Source organism: Pezoporus occidentalis, unplaced genomic scaffold (assembly GCF_034315485.1).
Source record: "Pezoporus occidentalis ecotype Australia unplaced genomic scaffold, CSIRO_AGI_Poc_V1 ctg3, whole genome shotgun sequence".
NCBI lineage: Eukaryota > Metazoa > Chordata > Aves > Psittaciformes > Psittacidae > Pezoporus > Pezoporus occidentalis.
Genome location: NW_026914940.1, coordinates 18302350 through 18325499, shown reverse-complemented (window position 1 = coordinate 18325499; position 23150 = coordinate 18302350). Strand labels below are relative to the sequence as shown.

General features: G+C 39.2%; 1 protein-coding gene across 2 annotated transcripts in view; it reads left to right on the top strand.

Moving 5' to 3' along the window:
• ZFPM2 (zinc finger protein, FOG family member 2) overlaps nt 1–19932 on the top strand; it is a 312069-nt gene extending 292137 nt beyond the window's left edge. For both annotated transcript variants that reach the window (XM_062627192.1, XM_062627193.1), the window contains 3 exons: nt 5703–5909; nt 10684–10908; nt 13649–19932. In XM_062627192.1, coding sequence (XP_062483176.1) covers nt 5703–5909; nt 10684–10908; nt 13649–16137 — 2921 coding nt within the window. In that variant the 3' untranslated portion in view covers nt 16138–19932. The remainder of the gene's footprint in view (nt 1–5702; nt 5910–10683; nt 10909–13648) is intronic.
• Nucleotides 19933–23150: the final 3218 nt, after the last annotated feature.

The following is a 23150-nucleotide window of genomic DNA, read 5'->3' as shown; positions in this document are numbered from 1 at the left end:
AATGTGTCTACATATAGATATATGTACTTTGTTCATGTCAAAAATTAGAGATCTACCCAGTAACTTCTGCTGCACTGAAATGGCTTTCAGTGAATGCTGAATCGTCACAACCCCATGGGTGAGATGCAGGAGGAACCCAAATATGAAGATCCCATCCTATTGTGATGAGCAGATTCTTTTTAAATGCTTAACCTGTGCAGCAAAGGAGAGAAGATAATAAATTAACTCCAATCCCCATTACCATTACTAAAAAGCATCATTTTTAACAAATTGGAATATTTCATTAGGAGAGGAAGGTTTAATTCAGTTGACAGTGCCTGGAAGTCGTGAAGAGTAACAGTCTGTTGTTTAAATAAATTCTGATAGTCTTTTGACCCTTCTTGTAAAAAGATGTGTGTACAGGAAATGAGCTATTATGTGTTGCAGCAACACAATCAAATCCAGTAAGCTTAATTTTTGCTACACCAAATAGTACTTCTGAATTAACTGGCACTGGAAATTGGTTTTAATAGAAATTGCCATTGGTTTCCCTAAACTTCTGTGAAGCACGTCTGCCATTGCTGGGTCAAAAACTAGACTCAAATTGTTCAGCAAGGAAAACTGACTGTTAATAAAGACAGGAAAAATGGGACTGCCTTTGAGTATGTGTTTATATTGTCATTATGCTTCTTCATCTGTGGAAAAAAAATAGCTGCACTTCCATCAAACAGCTGTACTCAATGGAAACGTTGGGTTTAGGTATTTACTTTCTTAAGTCACTTTTCCTAAAAGCAAGACTATGAATTGAGGCTTTATGGCTCCATCCATTTTGAAGCTATTTTCTCTCAGTTGAGTTAATAGTGAAGTCTGTCCTTAAATATATTTTTTTTCAGTCAGTTATCCACAGACCTCAAGTGATCACTCTTTAAGGTCTGCAAAAAATAAGTGGGAAAAAAGAAGCCCACCGTCTGAAGATTCACTGTGCCTAGGTCTGTGTCTTCCCTGGAAGTGTCTTAGGGTTATGAGAATCAAAACTTATGAAGGGCCATCACTTTAGTTGCAAATTGCTGATTCCAAATAGGATAATAGAGGTCACTTTGTTTAAAAAAAGAATCCAAATGTAGAAGGAAAAATTGAAGGGCTGTTAAAAAAAAAGGCAAGTTTCCCTTGTATTCTAGATTTCTGACCTGCATAAAATGAATTTTGTACTAGCATGTATACTGATCACCACAATACTACTTATTCTGAATACAGAAGTATTACTGCATCTAAATATGATTTAATTGGTTCAATTTACTGTATATTTTTTATACTGAGTGTAGTTCCATATCTTGATGAGCCCAGGTGTAGTTGTTCTTGTGGTTTATAGCATCCCATTGCTTACATTTTATTATTTTTACAAAGCAAATATCTATCAATCATAGAGATAAATTAGAAAAAAATTGTGCAAACATGACATATCGCTTAGATTTTTCCAGCATGCTGTGTAATTATTAACCTGATTTTTGCCATTGAAAGAAGCCATGAATTACAGATAGCGTGGCTGAAGTTAAATGCTTTTATATTAGATACGTTTTCTTACACAGTATTCTATAGGTATGGCCATACAATATAATTGAAGCTTTGTCAGCTCTGTAGCCTAGCAACAGATAATACTGTTAGGTTACTGAATTGCTCCTGGTTGACAAGTAAGGAGTATTTTTGTGTTTATCATGTTTGCTAATGATGGGATCCTTTCCAAAAGGCTTGTCTTAATCTTAATTAGAGTTTATCAGCAGAGGTCTGCATGACATTGTGCAGACACTGATTTCATAAATAATAAAAAGTGCAAGTGAAAAATTTGGCAGGAGAAGAAGATATTTAAGACCACTGATTCTTGTAAGAGCAGCATGAATTTCCAAAATGTAATCAAGTTTGAACTGTGACTCTATTCTTTATTATCAAAACTTGCAGTACACTCCACTGCAGTTTTGACAGCAATTATGATTTATAAGCTTCCTGCTAGGAACCAGATCTGTTTGCACAAGAATCTTGATCATAAACATTACAAAGAACAGTAAGTCCACAGTTTTCAGGGACATCAGGACCTTACTTTCTCCTTTTCGTAGAAAGTTGGTTTGTTTGGTTTGGGTTTGGATTTTTTTTGTTGTTGTTGTTGAAGGGTGTTGGGGTTTTTCCAATCAGCAGAAATATTTGCAGTGAAAGATGCAGACAAAGAAGAGAATCCTGAAATAACCTTTCCATTTGGTGGAAACTCTGAAAGTATCAGATAGCTGCTTCAGTGCCTGATGTCATTTGATAAAGAACTGATGCCAATGCAGTTGGAATGTAATCTTTTGCTCTAGTTCGCACAACATGATATTCTTTAACTTTCCCAACTTTCAGTGATTAAATGAGCATTTGTAATTCCTTGAAATATGAACTAGATAAAAAGAGTTCAAATAAATACATAGTGTTGACAGCCATTTTTATTCTTTTCTTCTGTTTAGCATGTATATACTATGAATCACATAAATTTCTTCAGTTTAACCATAAATATAAAACAATATATTGGAGGCTCAAGAAGCTTATTTCCAATTTCACAGAGTCAGAACTAGACTTCTAGAGAAAACAGCTTCACAATGTCACAAAGCCTTTTTGCATTTCAAAAGCTTTCCTTCTCCATTGGAACAGGAAGGAGTAAGCTTAGAACTTCATCTCATATTCACTTAGGAAATCTTCATGACTTTGCAAATATTTCAAGCAAACATCTTCCTATCTTTTTCTTCATTGCCACTGATACTTGGCAAGGACTTACATGTTATCCTTTTGAAAATCTGCTATTGACACTGCCCTTTGCTTTATGAAAAGATGTTGGGGTCCTGAGAAATTACTGTGTATATGTCAGTGCTGTCTTAGCATGTGGAAATGTTTATTGGAAGCAAGGTTTTCTTCCTGTTTTGTAACTACCACATGTCAGGAAGCCCTGGAGCCTGGCAGGGATGGCTAGGCAGCATAATAATTCATAAGGTAGTCATGTTTGGAACTTCCTGTTAAAATTGAAAGCTCCTGCCAGGTTCTCTGCACACCATTTCCCAGACTGTGCAGTAGAAGGCTCAAGAAAACTTCCACTGTTTTCTTCCTGTGCGTGAAAGCCAGCATATTTGTGTTCACTGCAATGAGGGGAAGAAGATTATATCTTTCAAAACAGCAGCTATTGCCTTAATCTGTGCAAGCAAGCATAGAAGGGGACAAGAGGGGAGTACTGCGTCAGAGGGGGCTATCCCTGCGTGTGACTGTTACTGCAGAGGTGATTCACTGTATTCCATTAGCTGGAAGAATGCATCATTTGAGGGTTCATCTGGGGATTTAACTCAACACCATATCATGTACTGATGGAAATATGGACATATATGGCATGATCACTTAAATGCCTCATTTTCCATAGAGTGGGATGGAAGAAAACAAAGTAACAATGGAATTATTGGAGCTGAATCCAGGAGTGGATTAAATTTCTGTAATTCTGATTTCCTTTAATAAGCCAAGCTGGAGATTGTTGTGCTTCCAGAGCTTTCATACATCCCATGCGGCTGTGCCTGCTGTAGGTGTGACAGCCTCCAGGAGCTGGGTGGAGCAGGCATCCGAGGTCACTGCTCGCTTCAGCTGTTTAATCTGCTGCTGGACGTGAGTCAACACCCTGAGGAGCTCTGACACCAGGAGGCTGAGTCAGCTGTTAGCTGATCCAGACTGATTGCAGCTGGAGACCCAGTAATCAACTACACTTTCTGGGGTTTTTCCCCCCAAGGGTATAGCATGTCAGGATGTTTGCTCGGATAGAGGAAGTCCCAGTTGGTTCTTCTGCAGTGACTAATTTTTACTTTATTAAGAAATCCAGTGAATAATGCAGTCTATGAAGAGCTCTTATTCTATGTCAAAATGTACTGAAACATGTTGGTTTATTATTACACCTTCTGTATATAAATAAAATAGAAGTGCACGCAAATAATGGAAACACTATTCTCAGAATGATGAACTGTGCAGAGTTTGCAGTGAGAGTACCCATTTTCAGGTCCTCAGAGTGCAGTGTGTATCATGTGTTAGTGTCTGCAAAACTAATTAAGAACACTTTAGGAATTTAGCCTTATTTTCTCTTGAACAGGTTTTAGACCAGTTTAACTCTGAAGGCTTCTGCATTTACTCCTGACTTATGCAGTAAGTCAGACTGAGCTTGTCAAATGTTTGGATTCGTGCTTGGGCATTAGGATTCTGCATTTGTAGGCATTTATGGCACTATCTTCACATTTCATCTTCTTATTCTCTAGAGGAAATTACTCAGATTTGCACCATTTAATTCTGTAATCTTGGAGGGTAGTAAACCTTAGTATGCTTTGGTCCCATCGCAGTAAATCGTAAACTTTGGAACCACCTTCAGCTCCTGCATTACCGAAGGGTGAATAGAGACACTTTCGTGCTTTGAAACTTTCACACCACTTTGAGGTCTGGAAGCTTAGCTTTATTTTTCTACCGAAACACATTGTCACTGATGCTGTTTTGTTTGCTCATCTTTGAAAGCTAATAGACTGGTTTAATTAATTGTCCAAGATTTCTCTAAAACAATGTCCTAATTCTTCCATTTAGCTGTGGCATATCATACACTGTTGTTATCTCCTCTACCAGATTTTTGCAACAAGTTGTTTTAAAACTATAATCTCGTTGAGGGGAAAAAAATGAAGTGCAGTTGAAAAGGCAGTTATGCCGAAAGATAAACACAGCAATATTACTTATCAAAATGAGCACAGTTTTTGCTTGCCTAATGAATACAACATATAGCTTTTTCTATATATACAAAACCTGAGGAAAAAAAAAAAAGCTTTGTAACATATAAAGTATGCAGCATTATTTCAGGCATAACTGTATTGGATATGTATCTAGGCCTGAGAGTGTAGATAACACAATATAAGTGCTTTGCCTGTCTAAACATGTTAAATAAATGAGCATTCACTATCGCATTCAAATACATTAGTAGATGTACTCGCATAGTTAATTTTCTTTTTAATGCACTACACGTGACATTTGCAGCACAGAGCTATAGTGTGTCTTACTGTTTGATGAAAGTTCTTCCACTTCCCCCCCTTTAAACAAATCTTTATTTGAATAAGCCTTTATGAAACAGATCTTTGGCATATCTTCTTTTCAGGAAGTTCAGTCAGTGTAAGCAGAGATAAAGCAGTCATGTTACAAAGAATATTACATAAGGAAAGATTTTTTAGAGAAAGAGGGTGGCAAACATAAGGGAGGGGAGGAACGCCCTTATGAGGAAATCTGATTTCTTTCTCACAGCTGTTTGGTTTTAATGTGCTCTGATTTGGTATTCAAAATAAAACATCATTGGAGTTACAAAAAAGGGTAAAAGGTGGCTGGTGAAAAGTGATGATGAAAAGAGTGCCATATAAAATACTTTCACCTATAGCTTGATTTTCATGATTTAATCTCATAGGAGACAAAATGGAAATTAACATGAATGTTCATGCTGCAAATAATTAGGAAAAGTATCTCCAAATTATTATCCTTGTAGATTGAAAATTCCTGTATTGGTAGAAGGAATACAGTAAAAATTATTTGCCTCTTTACCTTGAGCAAGCCATCAGAATTTAAAAAGAGACTGTAAAGATATGGCACTGATGTTTTATGTTCTGGAATCTGATATAGTCAATTAAATCTTTCTGCTTTTATGTTTCCTGTAGGAGGGCAACTTTGGTGTACCACGACCAAGGCCATCTCAGAGGGTGAAGAGCTGATTGCCTTTGTTGTAGATTTTGACTCAAGGCTGCAAGCTGCTAGTCAGATGACTCTCACAGAAGGCATGTATCCTGCACGCCTGCTGGACTCAATACAATTGCTCCCTCAACAAGCTGCAATGGCATCTATTTTGCCAACGGCTATTGTGAACAGTAAGTGATGAATACTATTCTCTGGTGGTTTTTTAAAACAGCAGTACTTTAAGGGCACATATGAAGAGCTAATACAGCGATAGTGAATTCAAGACCACAGATACCACACGACTTAAAAACCACAGCTTGAAGCCTGCTTTTGTTCCCCTGGCATCTCAGATGAACTCATAGACATAGAAAGGATCAAGAGCAGCGATTTGGTGTCTGGGTTCTGCAGGAGCCTCACCCAGAGTATCTGACCTGTCCTCATGTGGAGGTTCTGTGATCTGCTCCCAGAGTCAATAGGATCAGAAACTGTTGAAAAAGTAGGTAAGATAGGCCTGTTAGCTTACAAAGTCCAGCCTTTGCTTCTCAAGTAAGCTTGTGGCTTACACCTGCAGCTTCTGGTAATAATTTGTGATATTCAGTTGAAAGTAAGAATATATCTCTTCAGTGGCTGTTTCTAAATGCAGTGGAGATTGTACCTTATAGAAGCCCTGATTTACTGTACTATCTCAAATCAATGTGGCTACACAAGAATGTTTTACATCCTCTGGACATCAGTAGACCCTATCATGAACAAAAAACAGCATGTAATTAAGTGCTGTCCTTAGAGGGGACGCACACAAGTACATGATAAGACAGTTGTTGAACTGAGACAATTCAGCTTGAATGAAATTTCAGTTCTTTAACTTTTTATTATTAATTTTTATCATTATGTAGCCCTAGTTCCTCATTCTCCTAAGTACTTTTCAAATATGTTAGCTGTTACCATCATCCTCACCAGTCATCACTTAGATCTAACGCACATCCTTAGCTGTCAGCACTTTGCAAGCCTGCATATCTAGACCCCATCTAAGGTTTGTATTGTAATTAGATATAGTGAACTACTGAACACAGTATTTCAGGTGTGAATGCACATGCAAGCACATGATCTGCCACTCAGGCTCAGACCAAATAACATTTTGTCTTGAACAGTCAGTCACACCATCTTCAAGCTCTTCAGACAGGACTCATTAAAATATCTGTGGTAACACTCTTCATTCCATGGTTTCTGGTTTTATTGAAGGGGGGGGGGGGGCGTGTTGTGGTGTTTGTTTTTTTAATTTTGTATGTATGTTTTTTGGTTTTGGGGTTATTTTTTTAATTGCTTATTTTCTGGATAAACAGTCTTGATAGGTGCAAATTTATTGTTAGCCTGTGTTAAAAGATAAACCTTAAAATGCCCAAGTCATCAAATTCCTCCCTTCCAAAGAGTGTGTGAGATCAACCTTAAGCCCTTTAGCTAAGTGCATTCATTTTTGCCCCCAGCAGTGGGGCTGCTGTGAGCTGATATACCTCTTCATAGAACTAGCAGTTACCACCCTACAGGACCTTTCCAAAAGAAGGTGTCAGAAGTCCCTGAAGTGGACTACGTTACCACAGTTAGGGCAGACAAGTGTTTATAGCCAACAGCTCCAAGGGAGCCACAAGAGAAGAAGTTACCTAGCCTTTAGGGTAAAGTCTCATTCACAGCTTGTTTCAGCTGAGGGTGTATTTTTTGTGCAAATCTACAGGAGGCAAACTCTGGGCTTTAGCAGAACATTAACTTCAAATAGCCTTTATATGTTTTGCATTACTTCGGGGTAGTAATAGTTTCAGGTCCCATCCCTATAAATTGTTCACCATGGAATCCCACCCTCTCACCATACAAAACTCCTGAAATACATTTCCTCTGCATGGCATCTAATGGGAGTCACACCCTCTCACCATACAAAACTCCTGAAATACATTTCCTCTGCATGGCATCTAATGGGAGTCACCTGTTCACCAGCTCCATAACTGGAGCAAGAGAGCCATCTAGCTCATAGGAAATAACGATAGCTGGAAATTTATTAAAATAATCAGAAAGTTCAATTCTGTGATGGAATGCAGTCACATTAATTCAAATAGGACTTGATGCAGTATCAGAATTTCTGATAACTATTTTTGGACTTTTCTATGGAAACCTAGCAGTTCAATTCTTTAAACCATTTGAAGTGAAAAACAAATGCTGAAAAATCAGCTTTCACATGAGATGGTGTTGTGGTTTAAACCCAGTCAGGCAACTCGATTACTCACTCCCCCCCTTCTTTCCCTCCCCCTACTCACGGAGGGATGGAGAGGAGAATCAAAAAGAATGCAACGCCCACGGGTTGAGATAAAAACAGTTTAGTAACTAAGGTGTAACACAAATCACTACTGCTACCACCAGTAATAACAATGATAAAGGAAATAACAAGGGAAGAGAATACATCACCTCACCACCAACAAACCGATAACTCTGCCCCCCAGCCCGACCAAGCACCGACCCATACCTCCTCCAACCCCGCAGTCTCCCAGCCCTTCCGGCTAACTCCCAGTTACATCCTGGACATGATGTGCTGTGGTATGGAATACCTCTTTGGTCAGTTTGGGTCAGGTGTCCTGTCTCTGCTTCCTCCTGGCCTCCCCTCCTCCCTGGCAGAGCATGAGGCTCACAAAGTCCTTGGCCAAACCAAAACGTCATTGTTATCAGCTCTGTTCCCAGGCCGAAAGTCAAAACACTGCACTGCACCAGCTACCAAGAAGGAGAAACATGACTGCTACTGCTGAACCCAGGACAGATGGACATTTCAAGTGATGCAAGCTATATCAGTAATAGTTTAATAGTGGTATATACTGGAACACTAACTGCTTGTTGAATGCTTATGCCTAAAAATCATGCACAGTTATTCTGTGGCAAAGGAAAACATAGAAACTGGTAGTGGTGTAAATATTTTATATAAATTCATGAGCAGAAAAATAGACAAGCATTAGCAGTGGAGTCAAAGCAGCAAACTAAGCAATGTAAATTTTGGCTGCATTTGTAGATATTTAACAAATAAAAGACTCATCCATTTTGGTGTGCTGGAGCCTTCAACTTTGTTCACTTTAAGGAATTGGGAGAAAGCAATTGTCCATTGTCCTATATTCATGAGTATTTGAAATTAAACATATGATTGTCATGAATAATGAATTACATCATCAGCTACACATGTCATATTTTCAGAGCAGCCAACCATCTTCAAGACTAACTTAATTACATTCACTAGCAGCTTTTTTGCATTCTGAAGTCAGTGGGAGTTTTGATGTTTTTAGGGGGCCTATAATGATGCTGGGGAGGGACTCTTCATTAGGGACTGTAGTGATAGGACAAGGGGTAATGGGTTAAAACTTAAACAGGGGAAGTTTAGATTGGATATAAGGAAGAAGTTCTTTACTGTAAGGGTGGTCAGGCACTGGAATGGGTTGCCCAGAGAAGTTGTGAATGCTCCGTCCCTGGCAGTGTTCAAGGCCAGGTTGGATGAAGCCTTGGGTGACATGGTTTAGTGTGAGGTGTCCCTGCCCATGGCAGGGGGGTTGGAACTTGATGATTTTAAGGTCTTTTCCAACCCAGACCATTCTATGATTCTATGTTGACTGAGGTGTGTTTAGATGTTGACTGCAATTGCCCATTCTCTGATCTTCAGGTCAGCTGGCACAGTCTGGCTTCACTCACAATTTTATCCTCTCTTAGTCTCAAAAACAGATGACAAGTGACCAAACCAGTTGTAGGGAATCATCCTTGACCTGTGGCAATTCTTGTGCTGTATGCAGGAATGGCGAAGGCATTAATTGATTTAAGCCGAAAGTGTGGAAGGGATCACTGTCGTGATTTAACAATACAAACAAGAAGTTCCAGTGCTCTAGTCAGGCTCCTGTCACTGTTTAATTTACTAGTTAAGATGTACGCTAAAGGGCTGGGATTTCTTCCTTGTTATTACTGATAGGGTGGCAAGTTCAGCTTTCAGAAAGACATTTTTTGTCCTTCTGAGATAGCTACACAACATGCACTGTTTAGATGCCATTTGGATAGGGTATTAGCAATCAAATATCTATCTGCTTTATGTGAATACACAGTATTCATTATCACTCTTCACATGAGTAAAGTATGCAGCCCTCAGTGTATGACCAAAATATATCTACTCCCTCTGCTGCTGGGAAGCACTCTGTGCAACCTCTGCATTGTCTTCCCCTCAGAGAGGGTGCTGACATTTTGGGATAGAAAGCAATGAAGAATTTAATCACTCTTAGTAAATATCCTTTGCATAGTGAAAAGTGTAACTGTTACAATTTACCAAAAATAAGAAAAAGAAAGTACATTAGAATTTTTAACTCCTAATATTAATAACATGAGGAACCCAGGAGACAAACGTGCTGCTTAGTATAATATTACATTCAACACTGTAGGAAACATAATCTATTCTGGCCTCCTGGATACCAGAACAGCAGGATTTTACAGTAATAACTGCATAAGCATTCTGAAAATACACATTCTTCAGAATGATCTGCAGTTAGCACTCAAAAATTCCAAGGCCCAATGCTGGAAAGACTTGTGCGTACGGAAAAAAAAAAAAAACCTGCAATTGAAATATGTCACTTATCGGTAGCGAGGTACTGGAAATGGAGCTTAGGTCCTGAATGGGTACTGCATATTCACAACAAACAATTTAATTTCATTCTTTTAAGTAATTACATGCCAGAAACTTTCAGCTGTTTTTTTAGTAGCTATTTTTAAAATCTCCTTCTGAAAGAAACAACTGTCTCCCACATTCATTCTCCCACCTGCAAATGACATTTTCATAAACCCACGGTTCTGTTTTTATTAAATAAGCATGTATTTAATAGGGAAGTGAGGGCAATTAATCCAGCTGTGTTAATTGGCTGGCACTGAGTACACCATAGCTAACCTGCACCTGGTTGTGTTTGCTTGTAGAGGACATATTCCCTTGCAAGTCCTGTGGCATCTGGTATCGAAGCGAGCGGAACCTGCAGGCCCATCTCATGTATTACTGCAGCGGGAGGCAAAGAGAGGGACCTCAGCTGTCAGAAGAGAACGAAGAGAGTGCTCAGCAGATATCCAGTGTCTGCCCCTTTCCACAGTGCACCAAAAGTTTTTCTAATGCAAGAGCTCTAGAAATGCACCTAAATTCTCACAGTGGTAAGTACCATGTATTTTCCTGTATTATCTGCTAGATTTAGCTATTTGAAGAATTATTCACTGTAGACATTCCGTGTCTATATATCCCCATATACATGTGAGTGTTGGGTGTAGACGCTACCGAAATGTCAAGAGTTTCTGATCTGCCTTCTAAACCAAGCACCTCTCCCAGGTAGCCAGTATCATTTCTCTTATCTACTAATCCTCATTTGAATCCTGTCTCTCTCTTAATATGTGTATACACGCATACAGGCAACATTACTGGTGAAGGTATGCTCAGGAATCAGACGCATATTGCTGCTATTTCTCTGAGAAATTCAATCAATTACTTCAGGATTCCATCCACCAAACATGAGTCTGCTAGACTACAATCTGTACTATCCTGTTCTGATGCTCAAGCAGAGAAACACACCCTCAGAGAGCAAGTCCTGCTGAAGTAAGATCTTGGAGTCCTAGAGTAGGCTTCTTAGGAGGCTTTAAGGACCAGGGACCAACACTCTATGGACAGTGTGCTTTTCCCAGAACACTTGTTTCATAAGAACTTAGTGTTTTATAACAATATTCTTTTTCCTCTTTATAAAATCGAGATAGTATTTTAGAATCATCAAATCATAGAATTGGTTTGGTTGGAAAAGACATTGAAGATCATTCAGATCAACAGTTAATCTAGTACTGCTGAGTCCACCACTAAGCCATGTCCTCAAGTGCCACATCTGCATATCCTTTAAATACCTCCAGGGATGGTGACTCAGCCACAAGTTTGCAGAACTTTCTGCACTGGAGCTTTCAATAGCAGAGAAAACCTACAAATAAGAAAGACCACAGTGTTAGGTTATGTGGGGTGTGCTGTCTAGTGTACAGAGCTGTGTCTGGAAAAAGGCAAGGGCCCTACAGGAGTTCTGATCCTCCTGTTAAATGGATGGAGTCTAAAGGACACTAATGTGGGCTTTATTCACAGAATAAAGCTTTATTTGGCTGCAGTGTAAAAACTCCTGGGGAAGTAGGAGTCTGCTGTATGGACTTGGTGCAGTGAAAAATATTTCTCTGATACTTGGGCAGCAATTACAACTCTAGAAGGCATTGTGTTTCCTTGGAGGAGTTTGGTACCTACCAGGAGAGAAGAGTGCTGAGAAACTTTCATATGTACACAACATGGACAACACTTAGCCATTCATTTAGAAATCAGATCTTTCTGTGCTTCCAGATCTTAACTTTGAATATCAGGCTATTGTCATTATCTGTCTCTAACATAGAAAATATTTCATGATTCAGTGAAACAGCAGAACAGTAGGAACAGCTTCAACAAGAGCAGGTGAATGAAGCCCAGCATGTATTATAGCCTAATAATTAAGACCAGGTACTTTTGGAGCATAACAAATTCATTTCTCCCCAAGGAGAGGAAAATCCTGAAATATTAGCCATTGGATAAAAGGGTTGCTTCAGCTCTTTGCATTTAGTGACATACCATTGACTTAGGTGTTGAAAGTATCACATGATGTGGAAGCATGTGAAACACAATCTTGTGGCAGTGGAGGAGCTCAAGCTTCATATGGCCTCCTGGTGAAAAAGTGCCTGACAGAGAACTAGCACCGATTAAAGTGCTGTGTATCTCCTGAGCTCCCTTTAGGCCTCTGAGGCAAAGAATAGGTCAAATTTAAACGTTGCTCACAACTGTGTGAGTCACTGATGCTAGGGGAGAAGCAAGGACCTCCAGGTACAGCAGAGGGACTTCTCAGAGACTGAACCACAATATTCTTACAGCTTTTATTGGCCAACTACCATGAACTTAGTGATCAAGGCATGGTATGTGTGTGTGTCTGTGTAGACAGAACAAATATCCATTTTAGATTCTGAATATCAGCCCTACCAACATTTTTTCCATTTTTAATGTCTAACAGGTAATCGAAATCTGTCTTATAGCAGTAGAGAAATTTGGTCTTATCTGTTTTTAAAGCATTTTCAGTTTCTGTATACCGTGAAACATGTTTTTGTGTTTCAGCAATGATTGTAAGGTGGCTTTGAATGTATTGTTCTTGAAAGGGAAAGCTGTACTGATTTCATGAGGAAAAAGTGGTGTATTACAGCATTAGTTGTCTGTGGCCATTATATGTGGAAGATAAAATGTTGGTGAAGCCGTATCTTACTCTTCCTCCTCCCTTCACAATGAATGCGACTCATCAGTCCTTTCTGATGAGGATAGATCTGTATCCTGTTCCCGCACTACAGCCAAGTCATGCAGGCAAAGAGCTGAGTGTCAGTAATGCTCAAAATGTTCCTTCTGCTCTGTCTGTGGCTTTCAGACACTCTAAGTTTGAGGGCTGTACCTCAAGCCACATCATAATCTTGAGCCTCTTGACCTTGATGTGCTTCCTGGGCATTCAAAACTTCCAGTGATTGTGTGTGGGGAACATTATGTCTCCTTTAGTTAAAACTGTAATTTCTAAGACCTTTTCATTTAGAATAAATCCAGTCTATTTTTATTCTTTCCCGTGTTTGTTCTTTCCCTTCATCTCTGCTAAACGCATGCAGATACTAAGGCTCTCCAACAGAGAGAAGTCTGGGAATATCCTGTAGCAGTTTGAGGAAAGAAATTCTGAATCACTTCAAGTATTTGCAGGATGACTGATACTATCCCATCAGAAGAAAATTTGTTGTTCTCACTGTTCCTTCTGTCCAACTGATTTTCACAAAGGGCAAAATGGTCACTTTATTTTGTATTTTACTTGTTTTTTTTCTATAGGAGTGAAAATGGAAGAATTTCTCCCTCCCGGTGCTAGTCTGAAATGCACAGTTTGTACTTACACTGCAGACTCGGTGATTAACTTTCATCAGCACCTGTTCTCGCATCTTACTCAAGCTGCTTTTAGATGCAATCACTGCCATTTTGGCTTCCAAACTCAGAGGGAGCTACTGCAGCACCAAGAGTTACATGTCGCTGGCAACAAAATTCAGAGAGAAAGTGACGTCGAACACTCTCCAAGTGGAAACGAAGAAGGTTTGCAGCCAGCAACGGACCTGCTGAGCAGAAATGATGTTCCCCAGAGCCAAAAGACCATGCAGACTAAAGATGCAAGTTCTGATACAGAGCTTGATAAATGTGAAAAAAAGGGTCCCCTTTTCCTTCCAAACCAGAGGCCAGAAACCCAGCCTGCAACAAATAAGCAGAGTTTCTCATACACTAAAATAAAATCTGAACCATCCAGTCCAAGACTTGCTTCATCGCCAGTTCAGCCTAATATTGGTCCTTCTTTCCCAATGGGACCTTTTCTTTCCCAATTTGCTTTTCCCCAAGACATCACTGTGGTTCCTCAGGCTTCAGAGATATTAGCCAAAATGTCTGAACTGGTCCATCGAAGACTAAGGCATGGAAGTAGCAATTACCCTCCTGTAATTTACAGTCCTCTGATGCCCAAAGGGGCTACATGTTTTGAGTGTAACATAACATTCAATAATTTGGACAACTACTTGGTACACAAAAAGCATTACTGCAGCAGCCGATGGCAGCAGATGGCAAAGTCACCAGATTTTTCCAGTGTTCCAGAAAAAATACCAGAAGCTGTAAGTCCCAGTAATGGCCAAAGCTCCATAAACATCCTGAATGCAGGTCCCCACACGTCAGATCCAGATAATCAACTTCTGCAGACATCTTGCATAAATTCTTCTAATGTTTTAGATTTGATTGGGCCAAACAATAAAAGTCATGAAAAAGACTTTACAGCACAATCTAAGAAGTTGTCAGCTGCAAGTAATGGTGATGATAAGATAAATGGGAAACCTGATGTGAAGAATCCCAATGCTCCTTTAGTAGAAGGGGAGAGTGATCCTAACAAGACCACATGTGAAGCTTGCAATATTACTTTCAGCAGACATGAAACATACATGGTCCACAAACAGTATTACTGTGCCACTCGGCATGATCCTCCACTGAAGAGGTCCGCTTCCAACAAAGTGCCTGCCATGCAGAGAACAATGCGTACTAGGAAGCGAAGGAAGATGTATGAGATGTGCCTACCAGAGCAAGAGCAAAGGCCACCACTAGTTCAACAGCGATTTCTAGAAGTGGCTAATCTTGGCAATCCTTGTACATCTACTCAAGAGTCTACAGAGGGACTTGGAGAATGTTACCATCCACGATGTGATATCTTTCCAGGAATAGTCTCAAAGCATCTGGAAACTTCACTGTCTATTAACAAGTGTGTTCCAGTTTCAAAGTGTGATACTCCCCACTCTACTGTGTCTTGCTTGGAGATGGATGTGCCAATAGATCTCAGTAAAAAGTGCTTACCCCCATCAGAGAGGACATCCACTTCTCCCAAAAGGCTGCTGGACTACCATGAATGCACAGTATGCAAGATCAGTTTTAACAAGGTAGAGAATTACCTGGCTCACAAGCAGAATTTTTGCCCTGTCACTGCCCATCAGCGTAACGACTTGGGACAACTCGACAGTAAGGTGTTCCAAAACCCAGAAAGTGAAAGAAACAGCCCAGATGTCAGTTACGAGAGAAACATAATCAAATGTGAGAAAAATGGAAACTCAAAACAGGCTTCTCCTAATGGAAACTTGTTTTCCACACACTTAGCAACACTTCAAGGACTAAAAGTCTTTAGTGAAGCGGCCCAGCTTATTGCTACAAAAGAAGAAAACAAACATTTGTTTCTTCCACAATGCCTTTACCCTGGAGCAATAAAGAAAGCTAAAGGAGCAGATCAGCTTTCTCCATATTATGGAATAAAGCCAAGTGATTACATTTCTGGTTCTCTCGTCATTCATAATACTGATTTAGATCAAAATACAAATACAGAAAGTGAATCTCCTAAAGGCCAGGTGCCTTCAAATGGATGTGCTGTGCAGAAGAAAGAGTCTCTTCCACTATTGCCAAAAAACCGAGGCATGGTAATAGTTAATGGGGGACTAAAACAGGAGGAAAGACCTGCCACAAACCCACAGCAAGAGAACATTTCCCAGAATCCTCCACATGAAGATGGGCACAAGTCTCCTTCTTGGATCTCTGAGAATCCCTTAACTGCAAATGAAAATGTCTCTCCAACAATTCCTACAGCAGAGGAACAGTTGTCTAGTATAGCTAAAGGCGTGAATGGTTCTACCCAGGCCCCAACCAGTGGAAAGTATTGCCGACTGTGTGACATCCAGTTCAACAATCTTTCAAACTTTATAACTCATAAGAAGTTTTATTGCTCGTCACATGCAGCAGAACATGTCAAATGAAACAATCAGTCACCTTTGGTACCTGTGTTTAGCATATTGTTCCATACAGTCTAAAGAAAGCTGTTTGAATTACATCTGGACAATCAGGAGATTTCACTATTGCCAAGTTGAAGACTTAAAGGTGTAATTTCATTACAGTCCATTAGTAAAGTGTATTATTGGTGCCATTTTCAAAACTATTAATTTATTTTACCAGCAGTATTCATAGCTGTAGTTATGTTATTTTTTATTTAAAAACTTTATATTAAAGTCATTTGTAATGTTATTGTATAGTTATTGTGTAGCACATATGGTTTGCACTGTATAGTAGATTTTAAAAAAAATAGTCGCAAACAATACAGAAGAGCATTTTAGAAATAGCTTCAAAAGCACTTGTGTATCCTGTTTTTTTTCTTATATGCTGTTGCAGATATATGTATATGCTAAAATATAACTTGCAAAGAAGTTTCAACTATGCTGTAGAGTTCGCCTTAAAATTTCAATTTTTTGAACAATTGGGCTCAGTTTGCACTTTATATTTTAGCAGATACAGTACCTTAGTCATTAGGCTTTGCATTTGTATGTAGCAGTATGTTTCTGTCCACTTTCTTAATCTGAAACGTACGTTAAATGAAGATGGCATTTTTTTTCTTGTATAGTACTTGTATTTTCTTTCGCTGATGCATCTCTGTCTCAATTTTTAAACCTTTGCTGTTAAATGCAATACTTTATAAAGAATGAACAAAATTACTGGAAGCAGTATTGTAAGTAATGAGGTCATATCAATCAGTTTTATCTTTTGAAAGGCACAGTCTAAAACAAAACCCTAAACTCAATGCTGCAATTATGAATCTAATTCATATATAAGATATATTTAAATATAAGAGTAGCAATACTGCAACTGGTGATCACAAAGATAATGTTCTACTTCTGATAGAAATAATTTCTCAACAAATGTTGTTACTATGCATGTATATGGATGGAATAAAATTCCAGATCATTGGAGAAGTTTGACAGTCATTTCTTTACATTTGTTTTACCTTGTTTTTCAAGGAGGATTTGGAGCTTACAAACTGTGAAGGGAAGCTCTCAGAACTAGGTAAACATTGCCACCTCTTCAATAGCAGCAAAGTGTTCAAAGAGAAAATTAGTACAAAAGATGCCTCCACTTCAAAGGAGTCTTTGCCGACAGGTCAGTAGTACAACTAAGTCAGACCACCTGGTGAACTAAAAGGGTGAAGGTCTGAAACCAGAAAGACTGTTCTCTCTACTTGAGCTCCTGAAGACTTACTTCACTGATAGTACCTCCATATGTCAGTCATCGAACAATCTGCTTCATAACACCACTGGCATGATTCTTTACGTCTTCAGTGGTCTTATATGAAAAACAATAGCGTTCATTTAAATAGAACAGCAGTTTGCTCCACTAATGCAATATAGAAATACTGTTCAATAATTTATGTTATAGAAAAATTTGAACAATTGCACAATTAATGCCCTTCAGTTGCAATTGTTCAGTCTCCTGAATGCTGTTCTCATTTAAAAATTCATACTATAAAAGTGACCTATTGAAGCATTTTTCATCCTACAAATTTGAAAGCAAAACCATGACCTGAATAGTCATGTAGAGTTGTATGTAATTTAGTTCCTGTATCAGCCAAAGAAACAGCACAGAACAAAATACATACAAGGATGCTATTTCAGCTTACCAGCCAGCTGGAGTCTAGTAGAAGAGTATGAAGTACCACTGATTGTTAGCAGCCCCATTTCTGTGTACTTTGAAACTGAATTTGTCCTTTTTTTCATTTCTAAGTGTAGGTACATACAATCTAATAGCAAAACCAATAGCTAGCTGAACTTTAAATGCAGAAGAAGAGTGCTTAAAATTGTGCTAATTCTCACTCTCAACAAAGGTAACAGGTGTTATAGGTTCATTTCAGTAGGGCTAAAATTGGTCCTATAGTAAATACTTTGGGTAATAAGACTTGTGAAGGAAAAAAAAGCATTACAAATACAGTGCGACTAAAGCAGACAAATCATTCATGATTATTAATTAAACATTTATTAGAAAGTATCACACCAATATATCTAAGACTCCACAATATTTGAGCTAGGTGGTACTTTTTGACCTCCTTGGTGACAAAAAAAAATTATCCATTATACAAAATTGGTTTAAAGAACTAAGAAATTGCATCTGGATTGAAATAAGCTAATTCTGAAAGGTCCACATACATAGATGAAAACTTTTAGGTGAAGTTGGTCCAAAAGCCACAGGTTGTGTAATTTACAGTTGCTGAGCTCTAGGGATGTGTTTAGACGATATGTAAGTAAAGGAGAATATGAGGGTTAAAGGGAATACGTAGCACAAAAGCAGTGCCAAAAGGAAAGAGCCTTATCACAAAACATTTCTGATCTGGAAATGCTGAGAGTACCTGATATATTCCAGAGGTAAATTAAAGCCTGCTATGCTGCATTATATTCTTCCCACTGGCTAGTCCAATTGCTTTACATGACAAAACATACCTGGTAGCGTTTTCTCGTTATAAATTTTCTATTTGTTTGACTGGTCCCATTTTTATAAGTTCAAAACAAGCACATCATGTTTATCTGTGGGTAGAGAGTTACTCCATTTTCTACTCATTTTACTCACCTCACAGGAGCTTTTGGCAGCTCTGACACGTGCTAAACCTCAAAGTTATGTCATCACACTCTCTGAAAGTAAAACTTAACACTAGCCTGATGGGTAGCAAATATAAATTACTGATATTTGATTTCTTATATATTTATTAAAATAGTATTTCATAAAGATAGCTGCTCACATAGCCGGGCTCAGGAACAATGTTTTCCCATAACTTCACACACTATTTTAACTTTTTTTCCCCCACTTTCTTTATTGCACCTATTTTTTAATTTGTTCTTCTGAAATAAGAATACAAACACTTTGGCCAGCAGAAATCTATCTCCTGTCTCTGAAAGCAGTTTTCACAATGCTGGCCTAATCTCAGCTGGGAGCTTTACCCACACCTATGTTTAAGTCACAGCAGGAATAAACTACTTAAACGTGTTTTCTGAACCAGTGATTATTTGTATTATCTTCAGATTATATCCACACATGTGTTCAAGGTGGTAATAGAACAGGTAAACTCCTATTGCTAAAAACTTTCCTTGAATATAGACTCTTTCCTAGTTCTGCTTTTAAGGTTTTGTGGGTTTTTTGGTTATTTCTTAAATCACCTGTGCAAAGAGGATCCATCCTTAGTGAGCCTTTGATACCTAGAACTCAGCAGGAAGCAGAGCACCTCGGTTAAATGGTTTGAATCTGCTAATCCCGGTCAGCTGGAGTCAGTGAGTAAATCTTTGGATCTGTTGAGTGGAGATGAGTAGCCTAACAAAAGTTATTCAAATATTTCCTGGCTTTGTGTTACAAAAAGTAAAATTGCTCCACATGAAGGCCTAGTATTTAGAAGAGCTGATTCCTGCCCAGCTCCCTGTGTACTGATTGCCTGGTGGGGTTTGCATTCAACTTTTGTCTTTTTAAGGAAGATTTCCTTATTCACAAGACATCCCATCCACATGTAGTGCTCAGAACTAGTGTGGCCGCATCCCTGTCTGTCTCATTTATTTGTCTGTATCCTGAAATTCAGACTTTGAAAGGCTGTTGTGAGTCCCCATTCATACCAGAATGTTCACACAATTGTGATGCAGTCTCTCACATTGCCATCTGATTGTTTTACATGATGGTGATTTTTCTCATTGTAACCATAAATCAGGTGGACATGCCTAATGCAAGCAGTAAAGTGAATTGCTACAAGTTGATGTCTGTTTGTCTTGAATTACTTGTAATAACTTTGGGGTTCTGATAACATTTTCTCATTGCTACAAATAACCATAAAACTACATCATTGATACTTGCTGTGCATCCACACTGCTAACTTTCCAAGTCTCTCATTTCTACTTAATAACTATTCACTACATTCATTGTCTGACACTGCCAACAGGAATGTAGTAGTCACATTCCAAACACAATCCGAGAGGACATTTGAGGTGATTGCTCCCTTGTACAATAAATGCTGCACCACTGAGAAATGCAGAAGGAAAAACAAAAGAAAACAAAGAAAAAAAAACAACAAACAAAAAAATAGAAAAAAAAAAGAAAAAAAAGCCTGATGAAGAAATTAAAATATTAAAGCCACAACCACTGTCGAGGTGGAGCAGGCTAATTCATTGCTCTGAATGTACATAAACTATGAACCAGAATTCACTCTAAAAAGGCAGACCTGAGGTGGTGGTCTGAACAGCCTGGAAAACCTGCATAAAGAAAATTCCATGGTGAGTACAACGGAAGAAGGGTGGTTTGGGATAATCTCACTGAGGGGGCAAAGAAGATAGAATTGGCACTTAATTAATCTGGAGAATGCACTATGGGTACACTGATGGCTGCAGAAGGCAGCAGTTGCAAGGCGTTAGCACTACAAAACCACTGCACATCCCAGAAAGCCTGTTGAGAAGGTCTAAAATACTGATAAGGCAAAATCCTTGGAAGATCACTCCCAGATGCTGAATACTGCCAGTGCAAAGATTCTGGCTCCTGGCGGTCTCACTTTCCCCAAGACTGACAATGAGGAAGAGAGTCTTTCCACCTCCAGGTCACCTTCATGGCCCAGGCATTGTGCTTGCAGGAGCTGTCAGAACAAACACTGCACAGAACAGATGCGTGTGACCATGTTCTACATTAGAGGTAAGTCAGATAGCCAAGCTTCAGCTATTTAAGCCTGTGAACGTGCCTGGTCCTCTTGTCTGAAGTCTTCCACGTAGCTTGCTGACAGTGCTTTGAATCCAGACCCCATTTGAGACCCCTTAGGGCCACAGCAAAATGAACCAAAATCATACTGGTTGCACTCATATGGAATGAAACAGAGCAGAGGTCAGGGAGGTGGGCAGGAAATCTGCACTCACATAATTAAAGTTTCTTCATCACATGGAGTCCCAGGATGAATGAATTGTGAATGGAAGTGTGAGATGAGCTTTTGAGCTGGGATGAACAGAAATAATTCTGACAGTTTCAACTTCTAAATACATGGTTTTCTTAATACACAGACACACATCTGTTATGTAAAAGACATACACAGAGAGATGAACATGTCCAAATGAGGCAAAAACCTAAACTAGATTAAGAAGTTGAATCAAGCAGCTGAATAAGGTGATTAGACAAATTCTTTGTTGAAGAAGTAACAGCCAGACCCTTTAATCCTCATTGCGTAGGTAACTGGCACATTTTGGTGCATGAAGGATGAGGACATGTTCATTTACTGCCAAATCTAATTGTCCTCCTCGCAAATTTGCTTTCTCCCTTTTCTGCTTTCAGCTGCTTTGCACAGGTCCTGGGCCAAGGTGCTTCTCCAACCTACCCATGCACTCATTTTTGCCACCTGCCAGCTTAGCTGGTTTTATAAATGTCTTGTTTTCTTTTCTTTTGGGCTTTTTTTGTTTCATTGTTTGGAGGTTTTTAACTGTTTAATCCATCTTGATTCAAGGTGCAGACTCAGGTTGGAGGCAGGTGAAAGGAACCACCTGAGCTGGAGTATTGGAGAGGGTGGTAATCTCCACCAGCAAGGTGGGGAAAGGTAGCTGCTGCCTACTTGACTGTGGGGCAGCCCATGAGCAAGCCCATGGAAAGCACAGGTCCTGCAGTATTCACATGACTCAAACATCTCAGCCTGGCAGGAGCCTTACACAGCACTATTAATAATAAAAAACAACAGCTCCATACCACTCAGTTTTGCCTGCAGGTGCATATAACTATGAACAACCATGTTCCTTTCAAACTTCTGGATAGGGGAGTATGAAAAGCCACAGGTGTGATGAGTAGAACTGGATAAAGCTGGAAACACCTTCAGAAGGAGTTCTCATCTCAGCTTTCCCAGTTCCAGGTGTTGTTGTAACTGTGAAGCCAGGTTCATGTAATCTTGTGGTGATGGCTGCATATAAATGCAATCACTCTTCAGGATCCCTAGCATTGCTACTGCTTTGAAAGCCCATCTGTCATTAAAAGTTTTCTCCCAGGATTTTCATATCCGCTAACAATTTCCTTGCTTTAACAAGAGAAATATCTGCATGTCAGAAGTTCTGTTCTGTAGTTGTGACCAGCTGACACAGAGCAGACTATAGAAACCACAGTCCTCAATCTATGTAGTGCCAAAAGCAGTCTTGCCACTCCCAGTCCTGTCTGAAGAGTGAGCCTCAACGGTTGTAGATGGAGAAGCTGAAATATGAAGTGGTAATAACAGCTTGAAGTCTATGTAGCCTTAAAATAGTGTCTCTGCATGTCTGGCTTATTCAGTCACTAGGGAGGATTCACCTGCAATTTGTTTGCTTACCCTTTTTTGAGGAAGCCCTGGTAAACCCCTTGCATTTTTAGACTTAAAGGGTATGAGGAAAATAGCAGTGGGCCAATTATATTGGCATTTGGCTTGAGGGAGAACAGACTGCTCCTTTGATGCTTTGACATTTTTGATCTCATGCTAATTCTGATGAAACTAACCCCAGGAGATACATTTATAGAATCTAATAAAAGACCTGTAGGTTCAAAGACTGATCAAGGAAGAAAACTGTTTTAGAGAGAAGCCATCTCAGCCTATGATTGATGTTGCTGTATTAGGGTAAGTATGCAAAGGGAAAAGAACATGTTGGTTTACTGCCACAAGTTTTCAAAGCAGAATAGAAAAGCCCCTCAAAAGATGTCTTTCAACAAAAAAAAAGTAAGAAGAATTTGGAAAAATGAAAAATCTGTTTAGTTGGGTAATCCTTGAACTCTTTTCTAGACCAAAGGAAGGCAACTCTGCAGCAGAAGTAAATTAGATTAAAAAAATAGATTAATCTAAAACTCCTTCCCCTCCCATTCCCTTAAAACCGAAAGCCCAACTCACAGCAGGGCAGTGTACACAGCAGAAGTGAGGTACAGGGTGCTGGGATGCAGCCACGTGTGCCCAGGGTTACCCTCCATGCCCTCACCACAGCTCATTTCCCACATCCTT